The sequence below is a fragment of the Leuresthes tenuis genome, unplaced genomic scaffold (assembly GCF_036924035.1).
Source record: "Leuresthes tenuis unplaced genomic scaffold, fLeuTen1.0.hap1 SCAF_16, whole genome shotgun sequence".
NCBI lineage: Eukaryota > Metazoa > Chordata > Actinopteri > Atheriniformes > Atherinopsidae > Leuresthes > Leuresthes tenuis.
Window position 1 is genome coordinate 21,789,335 of NW_027325370.1, and position 18,041 is coordinate 21,807,375.

Here is an 18,041-nt window from a genome sequence, read left to right on the forward strand (position 1 = left end):
TAAACTGCTCTCACACTTTTCTTTTATTTACAGCAGAGTGATGATATCTACAGTGACTGAAGCTTTGTACGGAGGTCATGTTGAGGAATAATCACACTGAAACTTGAAGGAAATGATAAAACAAAATGGGTAGATGGCAGAGGCAGATGGTAAGAAATGAACATAAAAGAGCAAAAATATCAAAGATCAATGAATGAAACTTCAATGAACATATGGATATGAAAAAACAACCTGAAGACATAACCTGAATAAAATCAAAATGGGTCAGAATGTGTGTTATTCCATGAAAAAGACCTTTCAGCTTTGTAGACTCGACTAAATCTCCTCCTGTCGAGGTAGAATTATTAATGAAGCAGCCCTGGGAATATTGTAGTTTTTCCGCAGATGGCATAAACCCTCTCCCATTAAATAGCATACTATTGAAATAAAATATACAACTTTTAAGTTCAAAATAAATGTCACGGTATATTAGATATTTACATCTCAGTGGCATTCATCTATCAGAATCTGAGCACAAAAACAGCATTATTTCCACACCAGCAAGATCATCGTCCGTTAACATTTTTTCTCCACACTAGCAACACATTGCTTGTCGATATAATGCTTTGATATACATTACTAATCAACCCTCAGGCTGCAAAAAAAGCATAGTCTAAAGGATGACATGGTTTACCACATTTTAAATAAAAACTCATTCATTCATCGGTGTTTTCATTCACCCTGTGTCCTTTCATTCCTCTCGGGTGCATTGCTTTAAAGAGTACTCTTCATTGTGTCCAGTGTGGTCTTCTGCTCTGCGGTGATGCTTGGTGAGTCGCTGTCGGTGTACTCACTCTGGTACTTATGCAGGACTGAAACGACAACATCATGGCCAAACTGCATGGCGTCATCAAGGGGTGTGTTGCCCCATCTGATAGATAACACAGTGTGATATGGAGATGGATGGATTCTTATAGTTAGTATAATGAGTTAGTATAAGATGAATGAGTTTAATCTTGAATACCTACCGGTCTTTGGTGTAGGGATTCACTTTACATATTTCAGTTAGGAAGATCACAGCGTCTTCATGGCCTAACAGAAAGAAGTGAGGAAACCCAACGTCAAAGCACAAAAGAGAAATCAATAACACTGTGATGACAATGCCATTTTCCCTGGACTCTTGCATGAATGCCAAAGCTGAGATCATTGAGGAATGAATGGACTAATGATTAGGTATGTCACCTTCTGCAGCAGCGACGTGGAGAGCTGTGCGCGAGTCATAGTCTCTCTGCTCCATGTCCACAGCTGAAAGGGCAAACCTGGGGGGGGGGGTTGACAATATGACTGTAACTGGAGTGACTCAGGATTGTCACACTGTCAGAGTGTGTGCTGTGTAGAGTTGAGCTTTTCTGAGGGTAAATATGTTTTAAAAACTCTCTTTTTGCAAAGAGATTGATGGAACTCTCATTGCAGTCAGTCAGGACTCGGTTGGTTTAGCTTAGCATGAACATGGGTATGCCTATATGTACTGCTTTACAGTGGATACCATAGCTTGTAAACTCTGACAACTACAAATTGAGATTTACGTGTTGAACTGTTTCATGGCCAGGTGCAGTGACTTCCTGCACATATGAAAAAAAAAGGTAAATCTACAAGTTAATTAGAGAGCCTTCATACAGCTGGTAGATGGATTTTCCAAACCTTTACTTCATAACGTCTTAATTCATCACGACTGTCTTATTAGGCAGATATTAATGTGGTAATCGTGTTGTTTCACGCTTGTCAAGAAAGCAAATACACTTGGTGTAATCAAGAAAATGTCAAACTGCTAATTCAAGTTTCTGTGCAGCAAGTTTAGTCCCCCTTTCCCGTTGAAAAAAAAGCTTTCCACTTACCTCCTCAAAGCAGAGACGTCACCGCTGTATGCTGCAAACATCAAGTTCACCACTGACTTGTTCTGAAGGATCAAAAGGAAAATATTAATGAAGTGAACTGTTTTTAAAAACTCCTGCATAAACATTGTCTCTTTGTTACACAAATACACATAAAGTCTACCCTTGTTGAACTGAACTTACTGGGTCATCATCTGATCCTCTCCTGGGGTCGTGTTTCTTAGTGAAGTGCCTCAGGTTGTCGTAATTGTGGAAGTTGAAGTGAGACACAAGGTCCTTGTGGATAAAAAATGTGGATAACTCATCATAGGCATTCACAATAAAATAACATCTATTACACACATCAAATAGAAGAAGACATGATCAAAAATGAGAGTTTCAAGCTGAAGTTGAAACTGTAAACTGCTTACCTGACAGAAGTGAATGCCGCGAACGCTGTTTCCAAGCCGATCTAACGGCGGGGACCAACACAGCATACCCATGACATTGGGAACTACTAGCAGCACAGCCCCTGAAACTCCAGATTTTGCCGGCAGACCCACCTAAACAAGGAGCATCAACTGCAAAATTGGAGGCCTGGGAGCCACACCTTAAGACTTGCTAACGCTCATGCTTTATGGCCACAGTACATTGAGAAATGTTGCTAGATTAAATCAAAAGGACTCACGTGGAAGGCAAACTGTCCAGAAAAGTCGTACATGCCGCAGGAATGCATGAGACTTAGGGTATTACGCACGGCTTCAGCACTTAACACACGGTCACCTGTGATTGGGCAAATTCCCCCATTGGCCAGCGTAGCAGCCATGACACTTCCTGACTCACAGGTTATCTCTATGGAACACAACTGCAATGAAGAGGCATACAGACCAGTTTAAAAGTTTCACTTAGAGACTTTAAACAATCATTATAATATATATATTATTGCTGAACCGGTTCCAGAGTGTAATCCCAGTTACTTTGCTTCACTAAAAGTTACAAATGTTCCCCAAGAACCTCATAGGAAAGTATTTACTCATTTTCATAAGTGTCATGGAAAAAAAAAACTTTTGTTCAAAACATTAGAAGGCCCATCCTAAAGAGGTCTTAAGTTTGAAATAGATCAGATAAATAATTAGTGTGCCTCCATTTGTGCCTTTTTCTTTTCTTCCCAAATTACAAACCTTGATAACAAAGTAATATTTTATATCTCATCATACTAACATTATACATGTGATATAGTCTCTTTGTGACCACATGATGAGATAGCATTAGATCTAAAGCATTTTTTGCAGAGTATCTTGAACATTGTTGTCAGACTGATTGTAGCACACGTATTTTTGGATTTCTTTGGATTTGGATTTCCATGGACATGACATGTTTATGATTACTTAAGTCTTAGGGCTAAAATTGGGTTCAGTCAGGGTAAAACTGAAGTAACCGACAGACTTACATAAACCCTCTCTTGCCTCACCTGAAAGTAGAAGTCAAGAGCTGCAATCATATCTGCATTGTCAGGAAAGCACTGCAAGAATCAGAATAAGAATCAGCACAAAGTGAGGATATTAATGTAAAAACCTGAACACTGAACATGCATGGAGTGAATGTGATTAAATGCAAAACTACGAGAAAAAAACCCTCACAAACCTTCTTCTCTTTAAGGTAATAACCAATTGCATAATTTCTATCACCAGTCTCCCTCTCTGACTGGAAACTGCAGGAAAAAAACAGGTTTGAAAAACTGCATTTCATGAAGAGAACAAAGTACGAGGAAAATCACTGTGCGTTTTTGAAGCAGTTCTCACGTTGCATTGCTGAATCCCACATACTCTGTACCAGCCATGCTTTTCAGGAAATCCATCACCTGTAATGACATCATAATGAAAAATTCTTCAGTAGGGAGATTAAATGAAAGAGTGTAATTAAAAAAACAAATGAGAAGCATTTACTCACATGGTCAAACCTCTCAGCCTTATTTGAATGAGGCTGTCAAAACAGAGAGAACATAATCATTTATGTCAGCTTCACAGGACATCAAGAGTTACTAAGTCCCTATAGATGGCAGTGTTTGAGTACTTTGCCATTGAAGCAGACTTTTAAGAAACTTGGCTGGATGTCATTGTCTGACGTGAACATGTTGCCGCTGAGCGTGTCAGTCCATGTGCTCAATGTAGCCTGGGGGCATTTTATGACTGTGCTTGAATTTCAAGGTCCAGTAAAAGATCATTACCAAGTTGTGCAGTTACCAAAAAGGGATTGCACTAACATTCAGATTTAATGACTCTACCAAGAAAGGTTAAGGGTGATATTAGTCATTCTGTGAGTTGAAAGGAAGACATAATACAAAATCTGTTGGTTCAATGTCTTTCCAAGTAGTTTAGCATTCTGCCTGATGTGAAAACCATTTTTTAAAAGACCTTTTGATCTTCATAGACAGCGATTCCCACTGGGGCACGATTACTGCTGTGAGTGAAACCAAAACAGCTTTTGACAACTTCATACTTCTGCCTTTAATTTTACACGACCTCCAAGAGAATATTAAACACATGCAAATACAATAAACAAACAGTGTTCACTTAAACATTGTCCCCTGTCGACATGCACATGCAGAATGAGGGTGGCAAACACACTTTCTATTCTGGAGGCTGTAATTGGCCAAAAGCACATACACACCCCTGTTGTCAGGCCTGAAGTCCCTCCCTTACTACTGAACTTGGCCCACATTTGATAAAAGGACCTACAAACTCAGCTGTGAAACTGAGGAAACAGCCATATATGGCTAAAACACAGGTAAAGCTAACAGATAAGTTTGACAGTAAGCCACATGGTGATGACGATAGTTCAGCTGCCACTGAGAGGTTGTGCTCGGTCAATTAGGTATTAGGTATGTCAAGGCTGTTGCTGATGTGAAACCTCAGTGACTTTGTTTACCAATTTTTCAAGCCAAAAAAGTCTCTTTCATGTAACTTTCTATTGTGAAAAACATAAAATCATGGGTCGTCTTTAGTTAGAGGAAAGCAGTATTCTGTTTGCTAAGCTTAAATACAGTTCAGTGGCTTATTTGTTTAGGCCTACAAAACATGATTAATCCATTACGACCTTATGCAACATATAAGTAATGTAGTTTCTGTGCTGAGAGGAAGCCTCAGGTCTGAATAGGTTAATAAAATATTCAAAATCAGCTTACAGCATAGTCAAACGTGTCTCTATCTGAGTGTTTCACTGGCAAAAGTACCACGATGAATGTTTGATTAGACCATTGTGCATACAAATAGCGTCAAAAACATGTCTCAAAAAGAAGAAAAAGCATACAAATCTGTGAGTCTTACAAAATTCTTGCATACATCCATGGGGAACAAGAAAAGGGTGAAATCTGATGTAAGAGGATAACGTCATGTTGCGAAAGGTTAGTTGGATTAAAGAACACATGAGATGCCCCTCTTTATTTATTGCCCACACACCCCCATTTAATGACACTCAACTGTGTCAAATGATCATGTACGCATATTCTGCATTCAGTAAATACCTATTATCATATCCATGTAATCAGTCATTGTGCTATAAATTTTACCTTAATCAAAGAACTGATTACGATAGCTCCGGCATTCACCATGGGGTTGTGTGGCTTATCTGCACAAGAAATAAAAGCATGGCATCACTGATTTGCCCCTAACCACAAGACCAAAAAAAACTGCTGAGAATAAAGGTTGGTTTCCTATATGGGGGTCTTGCATGTACTATTAGATAATAAGTCAAACAACAGCATGTGGCTATGAAAATGGGGCGTTAAAATGGTAAACAGACTAGATAAAAGCCCACTGGTAGTACTTTTTGTCTTTGGTTTTTCCTTGTTTTTCTTGCACTATGCTAGCTTTGCTGCTAACAAACAGAATCTGTTGAATCATAGATCAAGAACCACAGATGACACAGCAAACAATCTTCTTTAGAACTTTCACTGCAGGCAAGAAATTGGGTTAAAGCCAATTCAGTGGTCCGCTCAGTCTGTCCACCGACCATGATCTAGTGTTTGTGGTCAGAAGCCATTTCTCAGTGGTCCCTCTTGTTCGTTTTTTAGGGTTTTTTGTAGCAACAAACAGACACCATCAATAATAATATTCTATGAAAACTGCAGTGTTGAGAACGCCTCATACGAAGAGAAGGCTGAACTTCTAAAGACTTAATAACTGACCACTGAGCAACAGTGGACAGACTTACCGACCACTGCATTGGCAGCAACTGCAGTTGAGTTTTTGTATACTAGAATAATATAGAAAATTTTTTTTTTTAGTATAAAGAAGAACTTGTCATGCGTACACTCAGCATTATTGTCACTACTTGTGACAGGATAACTAGAATAAATCAGACCAATCACTTACCTTCCTCATTCAGTGACAGTTTGTTGAACTTGAATCCGCTTGGCTCTTTGCCCACAAATTGGTGAACATGGTCACTGCCAAGCTCATGGACAGCAATGGCATACTCCAAAGGCTTCACACATGACTGCAGGCAAAAAGGAATCTTGGTGTCACCCACTGAGTATCTGCATGATATGAGGGTGTAACAGAGAAAAAAAAGAAAGAAAACAAGCAAAGAAAAACAAAAAAACATGGAGGATGGTTAGTAAGGTGGTGTAAATGGTGAAGGTTTTCAGGATGGAGAGATGCATTAGAATGGAACTGTGCCTTCACCTCTGCCCATCAATTGTGCACAGAGACACGCCCCAGAGCTCAGGACTGAACTTAGCCAGCTGAGGAATGTAATCAGCTACCTGAATAAAAACATGAAAGATGTGTGAATGTGCTACAGTGAAAGAAGTCGACACTAAATTTGCATGTCTGTTACTTACGTGTCCCCTTGTTTGCTGATGTGCACTGTCATACATCGAACTGATCTGTTGGGTAAACTCTTCAAAGTTAGGGATGATGAATTTTTTCCTGAAAGCCTTAGTCAACAGCAGGATGTTGTTGCCCACACACCTACAACAGGACATATTTTAAAACTGATATAGAGAATTGAAAAAAAAAACACTTAAGAAAGATACAATACAATTTTTTGGGACACATAACTGGCAAAAGATATCAATAAATGCCACATATCATATAAAACTCTTTTATGACCCTGAAGTGTTGATTTCATCAAAACATCAAAAGCGTGTCGCCACACTTTCGTCTGATGGTATGTGGTCATGCAGCTAATAACTTGTTTTAAGATATAGGTATTAAAACTTGGGATGCAATCCAAATTGGAGTTAAAAATGTAAGTCTTTTCAGACACAGCCTACTAGTTTCTGAGACAGTCCACGTGTAACTAAAATGCCTTAAAAACTAACACATGAATATAAGTAGACAAACAACCACAAATCAACAACAAGAAATAATAAATCTGGTAACGAAGAGGAGATATTGAAACTGTCATAGTCAGGAAAGCCCAGATTTTATAATAACATCAGAAAAGCTTCCCTTTTAATTCCAGTTAGGATGTCAGTGAGTCATTATTGTACAGCAGAAAGGCAGCACACTAAATGTATGAACCTTGAAACTAGAATGGAATTCATTCATTTATCATTTGCACTTGTGGGATGGAAAAGTGCCTATTATATAGTAAAATGGAGACACTGCACGCAAATGCAAACAGGAATTCTATTTACCGCTGTTATTTAGAACAGAAGCAGAAATAGTGACAAATATATCTCAAACAGTGTTACAGGCTGTTCATAATGTGAGTTAGAGAACAACCACAACTCAACTTCTAGCTCAAAATTACATTAAAAGTTGAATGGCCAAGACTAGAGCTGATCATATTTCAATTTTTCTGTCTTTGAGTTTTATCAAGGTGACTATAGTGTTCAAACCACTGGAAAATAGGCAACAACAACATGATTTGCAAAAACACCATGAGGGGACAGAAGTTCCCTTTTCCTGTTTGCTCTGGGAACACAAGCACTTGTCAGATAGGATTAAAGCCCAACATGCTCAGTTACTGAGACTGATGGTGCCGAAAACTCTAATCAATTTCCATTTATCTCAAAATTCTTAACTCATGACTGAACATATTTTCATAACCGTAATAAATGCAAACTAACCAGCATTGGGCGGATAAACACCTCGCAGAAACAAGACTGTCTATATCAGCACATCTAACAGTTATCATACATTTTAATTACTGCAATTGGCCAGCAACACTGCTTGCTCTCAAGGAACGGTATGCACATTCTGTCACAGCTGGTCTGAACTAAAATATCTGGCCCTGACTAATCCAAGGCGAAGCTAGACTGAGACACCAGCAAAAGAGAGTACGAGGAGCTTGAATTATTCATAGTTCAGAGTTATTTCCTAAAAATAATAGAAGATAGCTCTATCTATTTCCAGTAGCATATTCATAGTGAGCACTGGAAAAGCCTGTGAATATGGATAACCTCGTAATTTTAAGAAAAAAGCAAAAAAAAAAATAGATAGGCAGATTCATTTTGACAACGATCGACTGCCAAACCCTGGACGGTTTCAGACTAGAAGATACATTTGAGTAAATTACACTTGTCAGTTTGGAAATTATTCCATTAGAACACCAGGGAGCGTAATGGCGCTTATAGATCCATTGAGCCTACTAATGTAATTGCCGCAGTCTGGAGTTCAACCAGAATGATACCCTTTCATTAACAAGCCCTCAGACCCCTCTGTCTTCCTCTACCCTCCACTGCATCGCTTGGCATGCATGCATGCACATGAATTTGGTTCGTAGCAGCTGTCAGCTATAAAACGCCTGTGTCTGTCAGTCTGCTGGACTCAAATAGAGTTGACCACAAATCAACTCTCTCACGAAATGAAAAAACATGAAAGTCCCTTCAACTTTCCTAGCCTCACATCTTGTACACTTTCATCCACTTACTTATGCTTTTAAGAATTTCTGTTTTAAAGGCTGATTGGGGAGCAGTGACTTACACCCAGTGTTTATTTAGACTACCACAGATGGTGTTTTTGTCTTCTTGTCACAGTCATGTTATTTTCCTTTTGAGTTACTGTGTGCAGAAATATGTCCCCGTAAATAAACAAAGCTTTTCTCACCTTCTGAAGAGCTTCTTGTCCATCATGACTGGTCCAATAGAGTCACGTGTGGACTGTCGCATCTGACGGACGCAGTCACGCAGTCGAGGGTCTGAAGTTAATAAACCTGTTTTTTTCAAAGCCTGCATAGTGGAGAAATTATATGAAGGGATATGATGAAGGGAGGGGGTGATAAATGACACTTTTCAATTTATCCGTGTAATGTAAACTGGCAGCATCTTAAACGTGTGCACATGGGATATAGTTCGGGGATTTCAAAGCTTCAGGTGTGCCAACAAGAGAATGAGGCGAGCTGAGACCGGATCGCTGCGATCCTTCTCACTCTGTGGGTCACACTGACAGTCACTATATGTAGCACGTGCGTCTATTTTGGGGACACCATGTGCATAACCCTCCTGACCAAGGAAGCTTGAGTAGTAGTTGTTTTATTATTTTTTTTTACTCATCACATCTGATAAATGCTTCAGTGAGCAAACAGACCTAACCTGTGGCTGCAACTTGGTGTTCCAGTTATTGAATGTCTGTGAGATTCTTAGCTTCAGGGCAGGAATGCAGTGCACAGAGTGTTCCTGGGCTTATTTTAGAGTTTTATCCTTTACACTATGTGACTGTGGGACTGTTTTGTGAGCTGCTTTGCATTTACAAATACAATTGTTAGCTTATTTTTGTTAGTTGTATTGACAAATAATAGTTATGTTTCACTTATGGATTACTAGAATGCTTTATAGTTCATTAATAAAATAAAGAACACAGTTTAAATGGTTTTGAGGCTTCATAATTCAATCTTATCTATATCTATAATTGTAAAATACTTTGAGAACATAGATCATACTTTCCTGTTGACATTTCTATGAAATATGCTGCCCGGGTCACCTCTACAAACACATCCAGTCATGTGTACTGTAACAAGTTGCCACCAGTGTTGACATATGTCTTGTCTCCTAATTGCGTGCCTGTTTTTAAAAGAACTAAGTTGTCATAGTCACCATGGTCTCCAGATGTCTGTCTTTTTATCTATAGTTGCTGCTATAGATGCTGTCAGAAATAAAAATAAAAAATCAGTATCTGCTCCTCAGTGTTTATATTCACTGGTTCTAGGTTTAGAAATGTGACTATAAAGAGCCTGTCTGCTTGGTGTATTATAGTTGTATCATTTTACCAAAGGTTTGGAACCTAAGAGTTTGAAAATATGAACTACGGCCAATTTCCAACGAAATTTATTTAGCAACATGTTTCCTGCTCAGGGAACTATTTACCTACCATGTATCCCATGTGCAGGTTAGTATGGAGTCTATAATGTACAATGTATATAAGGTTTTGTGGTGACGACCCAAAAAATAATCAATCCTGTGAACTATAAAAGCTGCTCTCAGATGGTATTTTATCTCAATCCACAGAGTCACACCTACTATTTTTAGACCTATTACGTAAGACATTCCCAAAACACCATTAAAACCTTGCAGTCAGCCGGAGACGCTTAAAATTCCTGTTTTGGGCTATCAGGTTGCCCACTGAGGTTTATTTAACTGAAGTCAAAGGTAATTTAGAGCAACATAACAATCTTGTAGGACACATGGCAGATGTGTATGTTTGCATATGTCATGTGAAGTCTAAATGGGGCTTGCCGTGACAGAGGAAGAGCGAATATGCTTTTGACTCACAGAGAAGAAAAGGGAGAGGGGAATCATCTCTTTGCCATCGGTGATAGTGTAGAAAAGTAAGTCCTCCATACTGGACATCAACTGATTTCTGTCAAAACAAACAACAAACACACCATGCTGTGATCTTAAAACCAGACGGGCTCCCATGTATTGAGTGAAAACCATGTGCAGGGCCTCAAGGATTGTGTCAACAACACTGAGAGCAGGAGAAATAATGGTACCAGGCCAGATATTGACATAGATCCTCCCATTCAGTTTGGTAATGACAGAAGACATCACCTCTAAGCAATAACTGCATGCACTAAAGACACAGTAATACAAATAATAAAGTGTTATATACACAATATCTTTTCAGGTTTAGCCAACAGAAGGATTACAACAATTAACTTGCATAACAGGTACAGTGTATCTTTTCAAGATCACACTAAGTCTTGTGGTAAGCTGTCACAGAGTTGTCAGTAGGGCACCACATTGTAAACACATTAACTTCTGAATGTTTGCAGGGATGGTCTAATGAAAACAGACATTTTTACAGCCCAATAAAAACTGCACCGAGTTATTTGAATGTGACTGTCAGTATGGATTGCAGTACATGTTATTCCAGTACTGTACATATTGTTCAGCAAAAACAATGCCATCAGAGATGAGATGTTACTTGTGCCACGTGCACTACTGCAGTCACATGCCGTCATGGATTCTGGCTTTCTGACTACGTGTTTATAACAGATCAGGTGTTTGGTCCAAAAGAGAATTTCTCATTTTTGTTTGTCCGACACAGGATAATTTTCTACTTTGACTGTGTTTAGAGTCTTTTAACTGGATTATGTGCTCTGTATTAAATTCTTCTCAGTTTTGTGTTGCTGTTATTGTTGAAACTGTTGAACTACTTGCTCACATAGTCTCTCACAAAGTGGTGAACTCCTCCACAACTATTCTTCTGAAAGCCTCAGCCTCTCTGGGAGACTTTAAAAAAAAAATTTGATGAAAATTTGATATGATTTTCTTTTCTTTTGAATAAACTATTTCAATTACATATAGGTTTAAACAGGTGAATTGGTTTTCATTTGTTTTTAGGTTTTTCCCCTTTGACACTGCAACGATTCTGGAAATGGGACATAAACAGACATTTAGTTAACACCATATAACAAAGAAGTGTGTCAAATTCGTATAATTTCAAAGCTAGAATCAGCAAATGTGCAACATTGTTGCATTAAAGGCCTACTTGATTATTATATTTTTACTGCTTGATTTGAAATTGACTGAATGTTGCTCCAACTAACACTTCTATCTAAGGGATAGGGATCATTCAAACTATAACTAGCCTGGAAACGATTAGCTCAACATAAAGACTGGAAGGAATGGAAACAATAAATCTTTTACCGCCTAAAGCTAAAAAACACGTATGAGCACCTCTGTGGTTTACGAATTAAACACATTATAATTTGCTTGCCTTCACCTTTTCACCTTGAAAAAGTAATAGTTGTGATTATATGTGCAGGAGTTGTAAAATTCAATTTTCTTGTCCAGGTGTACCAACTACAATTAATGGGACTATTCTGACGTTGCCAGGCAACCAACAGAGATTCTTGTAAATGACTGCGCCTGTCTAACATTATAAAAACCTTATAAAAACACAGTTTGTTTTTCATCTTTTGTGAGTATATACATATTGATAGTAGCAAACTTTTGTACTATTGGTATATATAAATTTCTTTCAGTATTTCGAATTTTGTTTTACTGTAATACCAATCTGAAAGACAATCAACTCTTCTGAACTGGATCTCTGGCTGCAGCGGTCAAACGCCAGTGACATTTTAAAATCTCTGGTTATTTGCAAGTGAACATCTAGCATTTACCCTGATTTGAACTCTGAACATGTCTTCAGAGATACAGAATTTTGCTTCGTAAGTGGTTTCTTGTTGACTTCTTACTGGCAACTTGAACCAAATAACACCCAGACGCTTTTAATGATAGCTACATCGCTACATCAGGCAAATCTAACTTTCGTAAAATGACTGTGGGAGTACTTATGGTAAATCATGACGAGGTTACTATTGTTGAACAATATTGCCGCCCATTACACTGGCTAAATCCTGTTGTGACCTACTTGGAGTGCCCCTTGTCCACATCAGGGCCCTTTTGATGAAAGGCTTTGTGGGTGTGGGGTGATGCGACCCAGCTGGATAACAGAACAGGTTGCTGACTTCTGGACATGTCAGCTCCAACTCTAGCGGAGATGACTGCATTTTTAAATAGCAGCAGGATTCCCGGGTTGGCTGTCCTCAGGCTTTTCAGGCAATGCATTATAAGTCGGGCCTAATCTTTAATAATTGAACATATATATATATATATATTGTCCTCTCGTCACGAGCTGATCTTGAGAGGTAGATGTGACCGGTGCCCTGTGGTCCACGGAGCTTTAATAGCAGCGGCTGTTTTGCAGACTGGATCAAGTAGACAGTACTGGCTGTTACTCGGGGGCGGAGCTGTGACACAGACAACACGATGGGTTCAATAACCACTGACATGAAGTTGAGCGTGATGCAGCCCACCAGGTATGATTGCTGCTACTATTTCAACAACATCTGCTGATTCACGAAGGTGAAGATCACCTCCGACCTTTTGGAAAGAACTGTCATGCTCTTGAATGTCCTTATAAAGTGCTACTGGCCTCTGACAACAAAATTGTTACCATAGACAGTGGGCCACTCAAGGTGGTTGTGTCTGTCTGGTGTGTGTGATCTTTTATCTGTTCTTCCAATTTTTCTATTATATTGTTTGTTCTCTGGCTTTATAAAGATGTGTGCAGTGCCATTCTTACTTACTCTAAGGCAAATCTTTGTTGGTTTTGTTATTACTGCAAGTAATGATCAGAACGGTGGCGATTGTGATACAAGTCAGGACAACATTGATAATGTTATAGTTTTTGTGTAATGTTATGCTGCAAAGAAGAATATCAGCCTCATCATCTGTTTTGGGGGTCTGTAAGTATTCTGACCTGAATCATTATAAATCAGCCTGTGGTTTGACTCTTTTGCTATCAGTCAATAAATTCTGTGCATGATGGGTGTAAAGTGTGGGTTGTTGTTCTGTAAAGAGTGACTTTTAAGTGAGGAGCCTTTAAGTCTACTGCTGTGATATGGTGACACCCCATGGTGAGATTCTCACACTGATTCAATGATGTCTCACCATCCTGTCCTCTAGGTGGCACACTCACACCAGGAGCCTCTGCTCAGGTCTGTCCCTGTTCCCTGGCAGTTTTCTTATTGAGGACACATCCGAGTTATGTATCTGAGATCCTTCCTCTCCACGGGGGTTCTCTTGTGCTTCAAAAATGCTGCATTATATTACTTTCTTAGTTAGGTTTTATTGTTTTTGATGTCAGCTGCTCCGCTATTAGGCCCAATGAAGTGCATCACAATACCTTTGACACAATACATTGTGTTTTGGGGAATTAGTTGGAAATCTATGTATTTTTTGTTTTCTATCTTTGTCTATACTAGTCAAAGAGTTGTTCTTATGTTGGTCAGGAAGTGTAGAACACAATATTATAGCACAAAACACACACTCTCACACACAAATCACCAAACAATCGCGTTTTCTGAAATGTTCTCTAAAATGTGTTTTACTTTTGTGTTTCCTAGCATATTGGGATTGTTGAAATGTTGGGCTTTTGGTTTCGCTTTCTGCTTTGCTGTTGTTCTCTCTGTGATGTTTTAGGGTTCTTTTGTTTTGTTTTTGTGTTTTTATTGAAATGTGATTTGGTCTCCTGTAATGTCATGATTTCTGTTGTGGTGTTTTGTGAAATCACATTGTGTGTTTGATGTTGTGGTGTTTTCTGCCAGTGTTTTGTTAAGTATTTCTTAAGATTTTCTTTATGTTCTTGTATTTTGTACCTCAGGGCCACTGTGGGCCTTGTAAGGCCAACTTAGAGCTTTCAGAAGTTGTTGAAGTATCCTGATGATGATCCACCACGCCCACACTCTGTTACACTGCGCATACGCTACACATACAGTCTTTCTCATTCATGCAGACTGCGAAATATCACATTTGGTACAGACTTCAGAAGGTGACATGATATAATCTCCATTTACAAATAAACGAGGCCTCATTAAGTTCCAGTCCTATCGTCTGCATTTCTAGGCATGTGACTTCTCCAAAGGTGTGCTTGCTTACCCGTGGCCTCTCTGCGCTACCTCTGCCGGTTGTAGCTTCTCTGTTTTCAGGAGAAAATGTTTTCCATTCCTGGGCCAATGAATGCCACCTTTGTCCCTTCATCCTCCATCTTGTGTGAGAAAGCCCCCCTCACTGCACTCACCAAGCCTGCACAAACTTAACCTCTTCCCCCTCCACCTCACACAGGAAAAGAAACATACCGGCTCTGGTGCTTTGATTCAGGCTCAGTAATCTGAAGGTCTGGATAAAGCCTTGGCTGAGGAGCCAGATGCAGGGCCTTTCAGGAAAGAAAAGGGTCAGTGACTGTCAAAGTGTGATTGGAGCATTCGTTTGGATTAATCAAATGGAAACTTTAATTCTGGATTACAAATAAAACTGAAGACATTAGCAGACATCTAAAAGCTTTAAAAGAGCTGTCCAGAGATGTCGACTCCTCGCTCAAAGTCAGTTTAGAATAGCTGAAAGATAATTAGGTCTAATGAACTTCAGCCATTTGAAGGAATGGAAAACATTATTCATCCCTATTATCAGCCTGTCCTGGTTGTATTACCTATTATTACTGCCATTATCTTAGTATCGATGCTTGCTCACTTTTCCAAATAACCTGAAGCTAAGGGAACTTATTCTACTCATGTTGCCATACACAGTACTTAGGTTCAAACATTACCTCAGAGACAAAGTGTATAAAGCACCTTAATTTAATTCATTTCTAGTTTCATTAAAACACCAAACCTTCTGCATTGCCTGTGTGCTAATGATTGGACAAGAAATAACAATATCACACAGAGAAACAAAGCCTTTTATTAGAGACTGTTAAATACTTGTAGAGATTTAATGCATCGTTTACTTCATTTCTCAAATTAAAGGATCAGAGTCATTAAGCCTTTGCCTCCCAGGGAGGACAGATTTCCATCTCTTGTCTAAATTTAATCTTCACCACATAGCGACACACATGGACTTGCATCCATTTCCTGGATAAATATACCAACCTCAATGTACTTTGAGTATCCTTTTACCTGTGCATACTATGAATGGGAATTTGCAAAGTGACTGTGATGGAGTAGTTTAAGGAACAGCCTTTGTCTTAATAGTTCTGACTATACTGACTATATGTATGTTAAAACTTTTTAACATACGTCTTTTTTACCCTCTGTCTTAATCATATTTATCCCCACCCAATGCCTATATTCCTAATCTACTACCCTTTCAGAATGAAATATCATTTTTGTGTTTCTCTTCAGCGCTTCCTAACAAAGTCCTAGTGAAGGAATAGTGAAGTGTTACAGTTAAACATGAGGATGCATTTTCACTTAGAGCAAGCTGAGTCATAAGAATATATTCTCTTCAGCTTCCCTTACAATACAGCCAGGTAAAGGAATGACAACAATTCCCATTTTGAATATGTCTGCCTCTCTGGATATTCATGGTTCCCAGAAGATGAGTCCCATCATTAAAACTGCTGACTGAATTCTTGACTCCAGTTGTCTCCATGACCCCATGGCAAGTGGTGGAGCTCAGCAAAATGTCTGCATAGGCGACAGTCCCACCTGTTAGTCTCACATGCACTTTTGCTTTACTATGTTATATTACCGTGTAACTGTTTTATTAAGCGCACCTCTGAAAAACTGGAAACTGGAATGCACAGACACGTCTCAGTACCTGAACCTTTATTTTTTGCCCTGAAAGTAAGACAAGAATTGAGAAAATATCAGTTGAAAATAGATGTGTTTCTGCCATTATTTAATTCAGCAGTCAGTTTTGTTCACAAGCATTTAATCAACATTACAGCCTTAAGGAAACAACAGTTCGCCTGCTGGATTTTATTGCACTACAAACAAGTAATTAAAACAGTTTCCTTTCATTTCAAAAGAAATATCCACACTGGTTATGAGGACAGGATATATTGTGAAGCAGTCTTTCATCTAACAGACCTGTTCATGCTCTCCTCCAGGTGGGTACTGACTATCCTCTGGCCACTGGCTTGTGTTTGCACAGAGGCCCGCAGCCACCCCTCTAATATGGTCACTGTGCCGAAACCTAGACACCCTGTAGACCCCTGGAGCCTCTGTACACCCGTACAGTACAGAGATCAGCCCCTCCATCACCACCCTCCTTCCGTCACTGCCATCTCTTTCCCTTCCCCTACCCTCAAACCCACCCCTCTCCCCCTTCTCCCTTTTTTCATCCTCTTAGCTTCCACACCCTTCCTCACCCACCAACCCCCATCCTCACCATGCAGCTATCCCACTGCCCTGCCATCTCGCAGCATTCCGCGGGCCGTGCACACAGAGGCCTATTGTGTGTGCTGGAAGACGGCAGAAGGCAGTATACAGTCAGAGCACCAGAGAAAAAGGTTGTGCAGAGCTGAACTGGACTTAGAATTCCTGCTGTACCTTGACACAGATCTGCAGCTAAAGTGGCATAAGCATTCAGTGGCATTACTGCAGCGTTGTTTTAGATGGAGCTGTGTTAATGTTGGACTGCTGACTGCAGCCCTTCACTGTGTTTGTAGGGTAGACATTTGCAGCAATTGTTTGATGCTATAGATAGTGTCAGTTAGCTCTTTAACTTCTGATGATGATCAGGTTTGCCACCGGTACCATCTGAACTTAGTTGCGCTATCTATTCACTATCTCACATATATTTGAGTTTTTAGAGTGGGTTAGTTATGTCTGTTTTTCCCAGTAGATACACACAGCTATAATTGAACAGTTATCCTCCATGTTAATGCTCCCTCCTATAGAAATGCAGCTTTATCTTTTTTTTTTTAGGTGACAGAGCAACAGTGACCTGACAGTACTTCAGTGTTTGTGGCACTGTGCACTCCTACTTGTGTTTAAAAGCAATCATTATTGATTCAGCTGGCAAACTGGCTGTGTAAATTCCAGAAATGCTTTAGTCTGGACTCATCAGCATTATCACTGTTTGGTATTCTCTTTTATCTGAAATACCAAAAATAAAAAATCAACAAATTTCCTAACTTTTTTCCTTGGAAGCAGCTGTATTACCCTTATTAATGACAATAAACCTAAATTGTCACAGGAAATTAAGATTATTGAAAACACGGTGCACAAAAAAGAAGAAGCATCTTGGTGTTAAGTGATGCAATTAGAGCTGACATAAGAATCCATTTTAGGACTTTTGTCTTGGATGTAATTCCAATCTACCAAACCACTCCGAGCTGGTAGAGGTAAGATGTTCAATCTGTCTTTCCTGCACGTAGAATGAGTGGGACACACTCAAAGGTCATAACCCTGGAATTACTGTGCCTCTTCACGTGACAAAGACTCCTTTTC

At 39.3% G+C, this 18,041-nt stretch overlaps 1 protein-coding gene and 1 long non-coding RNA gene across 2 annotated transcripts; one reads left to right on the forward strand and one right to left on the reverse strand.

Annotated features, from left to right (window-relative positions):
- Positions 1 to 5: 5 nt before the first annotated feature.
- gls2a (glutaminase 2a (liver, mitochondrial)) lies at positions 6 to 12,989 on the reverse strand. Its single transcript, XM_072367683.1, has 18 exons — positions 12,677 to 12,989; positions 10,570 to 10,657; positions 8,909 to 9,030; positions 6,694 to 6,823; positions 6,536 to 6,615; positions 6,224 to 6,387; positions 5,419 to 5,477; positions 3,801 to 3,833; positions 3,653 to 3,711; positions 3,495 to 3,561; positions 3,322 to 3,372; positions 2,539 to 2,715; positions 2,282 to 2,413; positions 2,055 to 2,147; positions 1,875 to 1,936; positions 1,222 to 1,298; positions 1,008 to 1,071; positions 6 to 910 (listed from the first exon to the last, which is right to left on the reverse strand). The coding sequence occupies exons 1-18, from the start codon at positions 12,871 to 12,873 to the stop codon at positions 754 to 756; spliced, it is 1,812 nt and encodes a 603-aa protein (XP_072223784.1). The 5' UTR covers positions 12,874 to 12,989; the 3' UTR covers positions 6 to 753.
- Positions 12,966 to 17,504, forward strand: LOC140272293 (uncharacterized). Its single transcript, XR_011907908.1, has 3 exons — positions 12,966 to 13,124; positions 13,774 to 13,805; positions 16,697 to 17,504. It is a non-coding gene; the product is annotated as an uncharacterized lncRNA (long non-coding RNA).
- Positions 17,505 to 18,041: the final 537 nt, after the last annotated feature.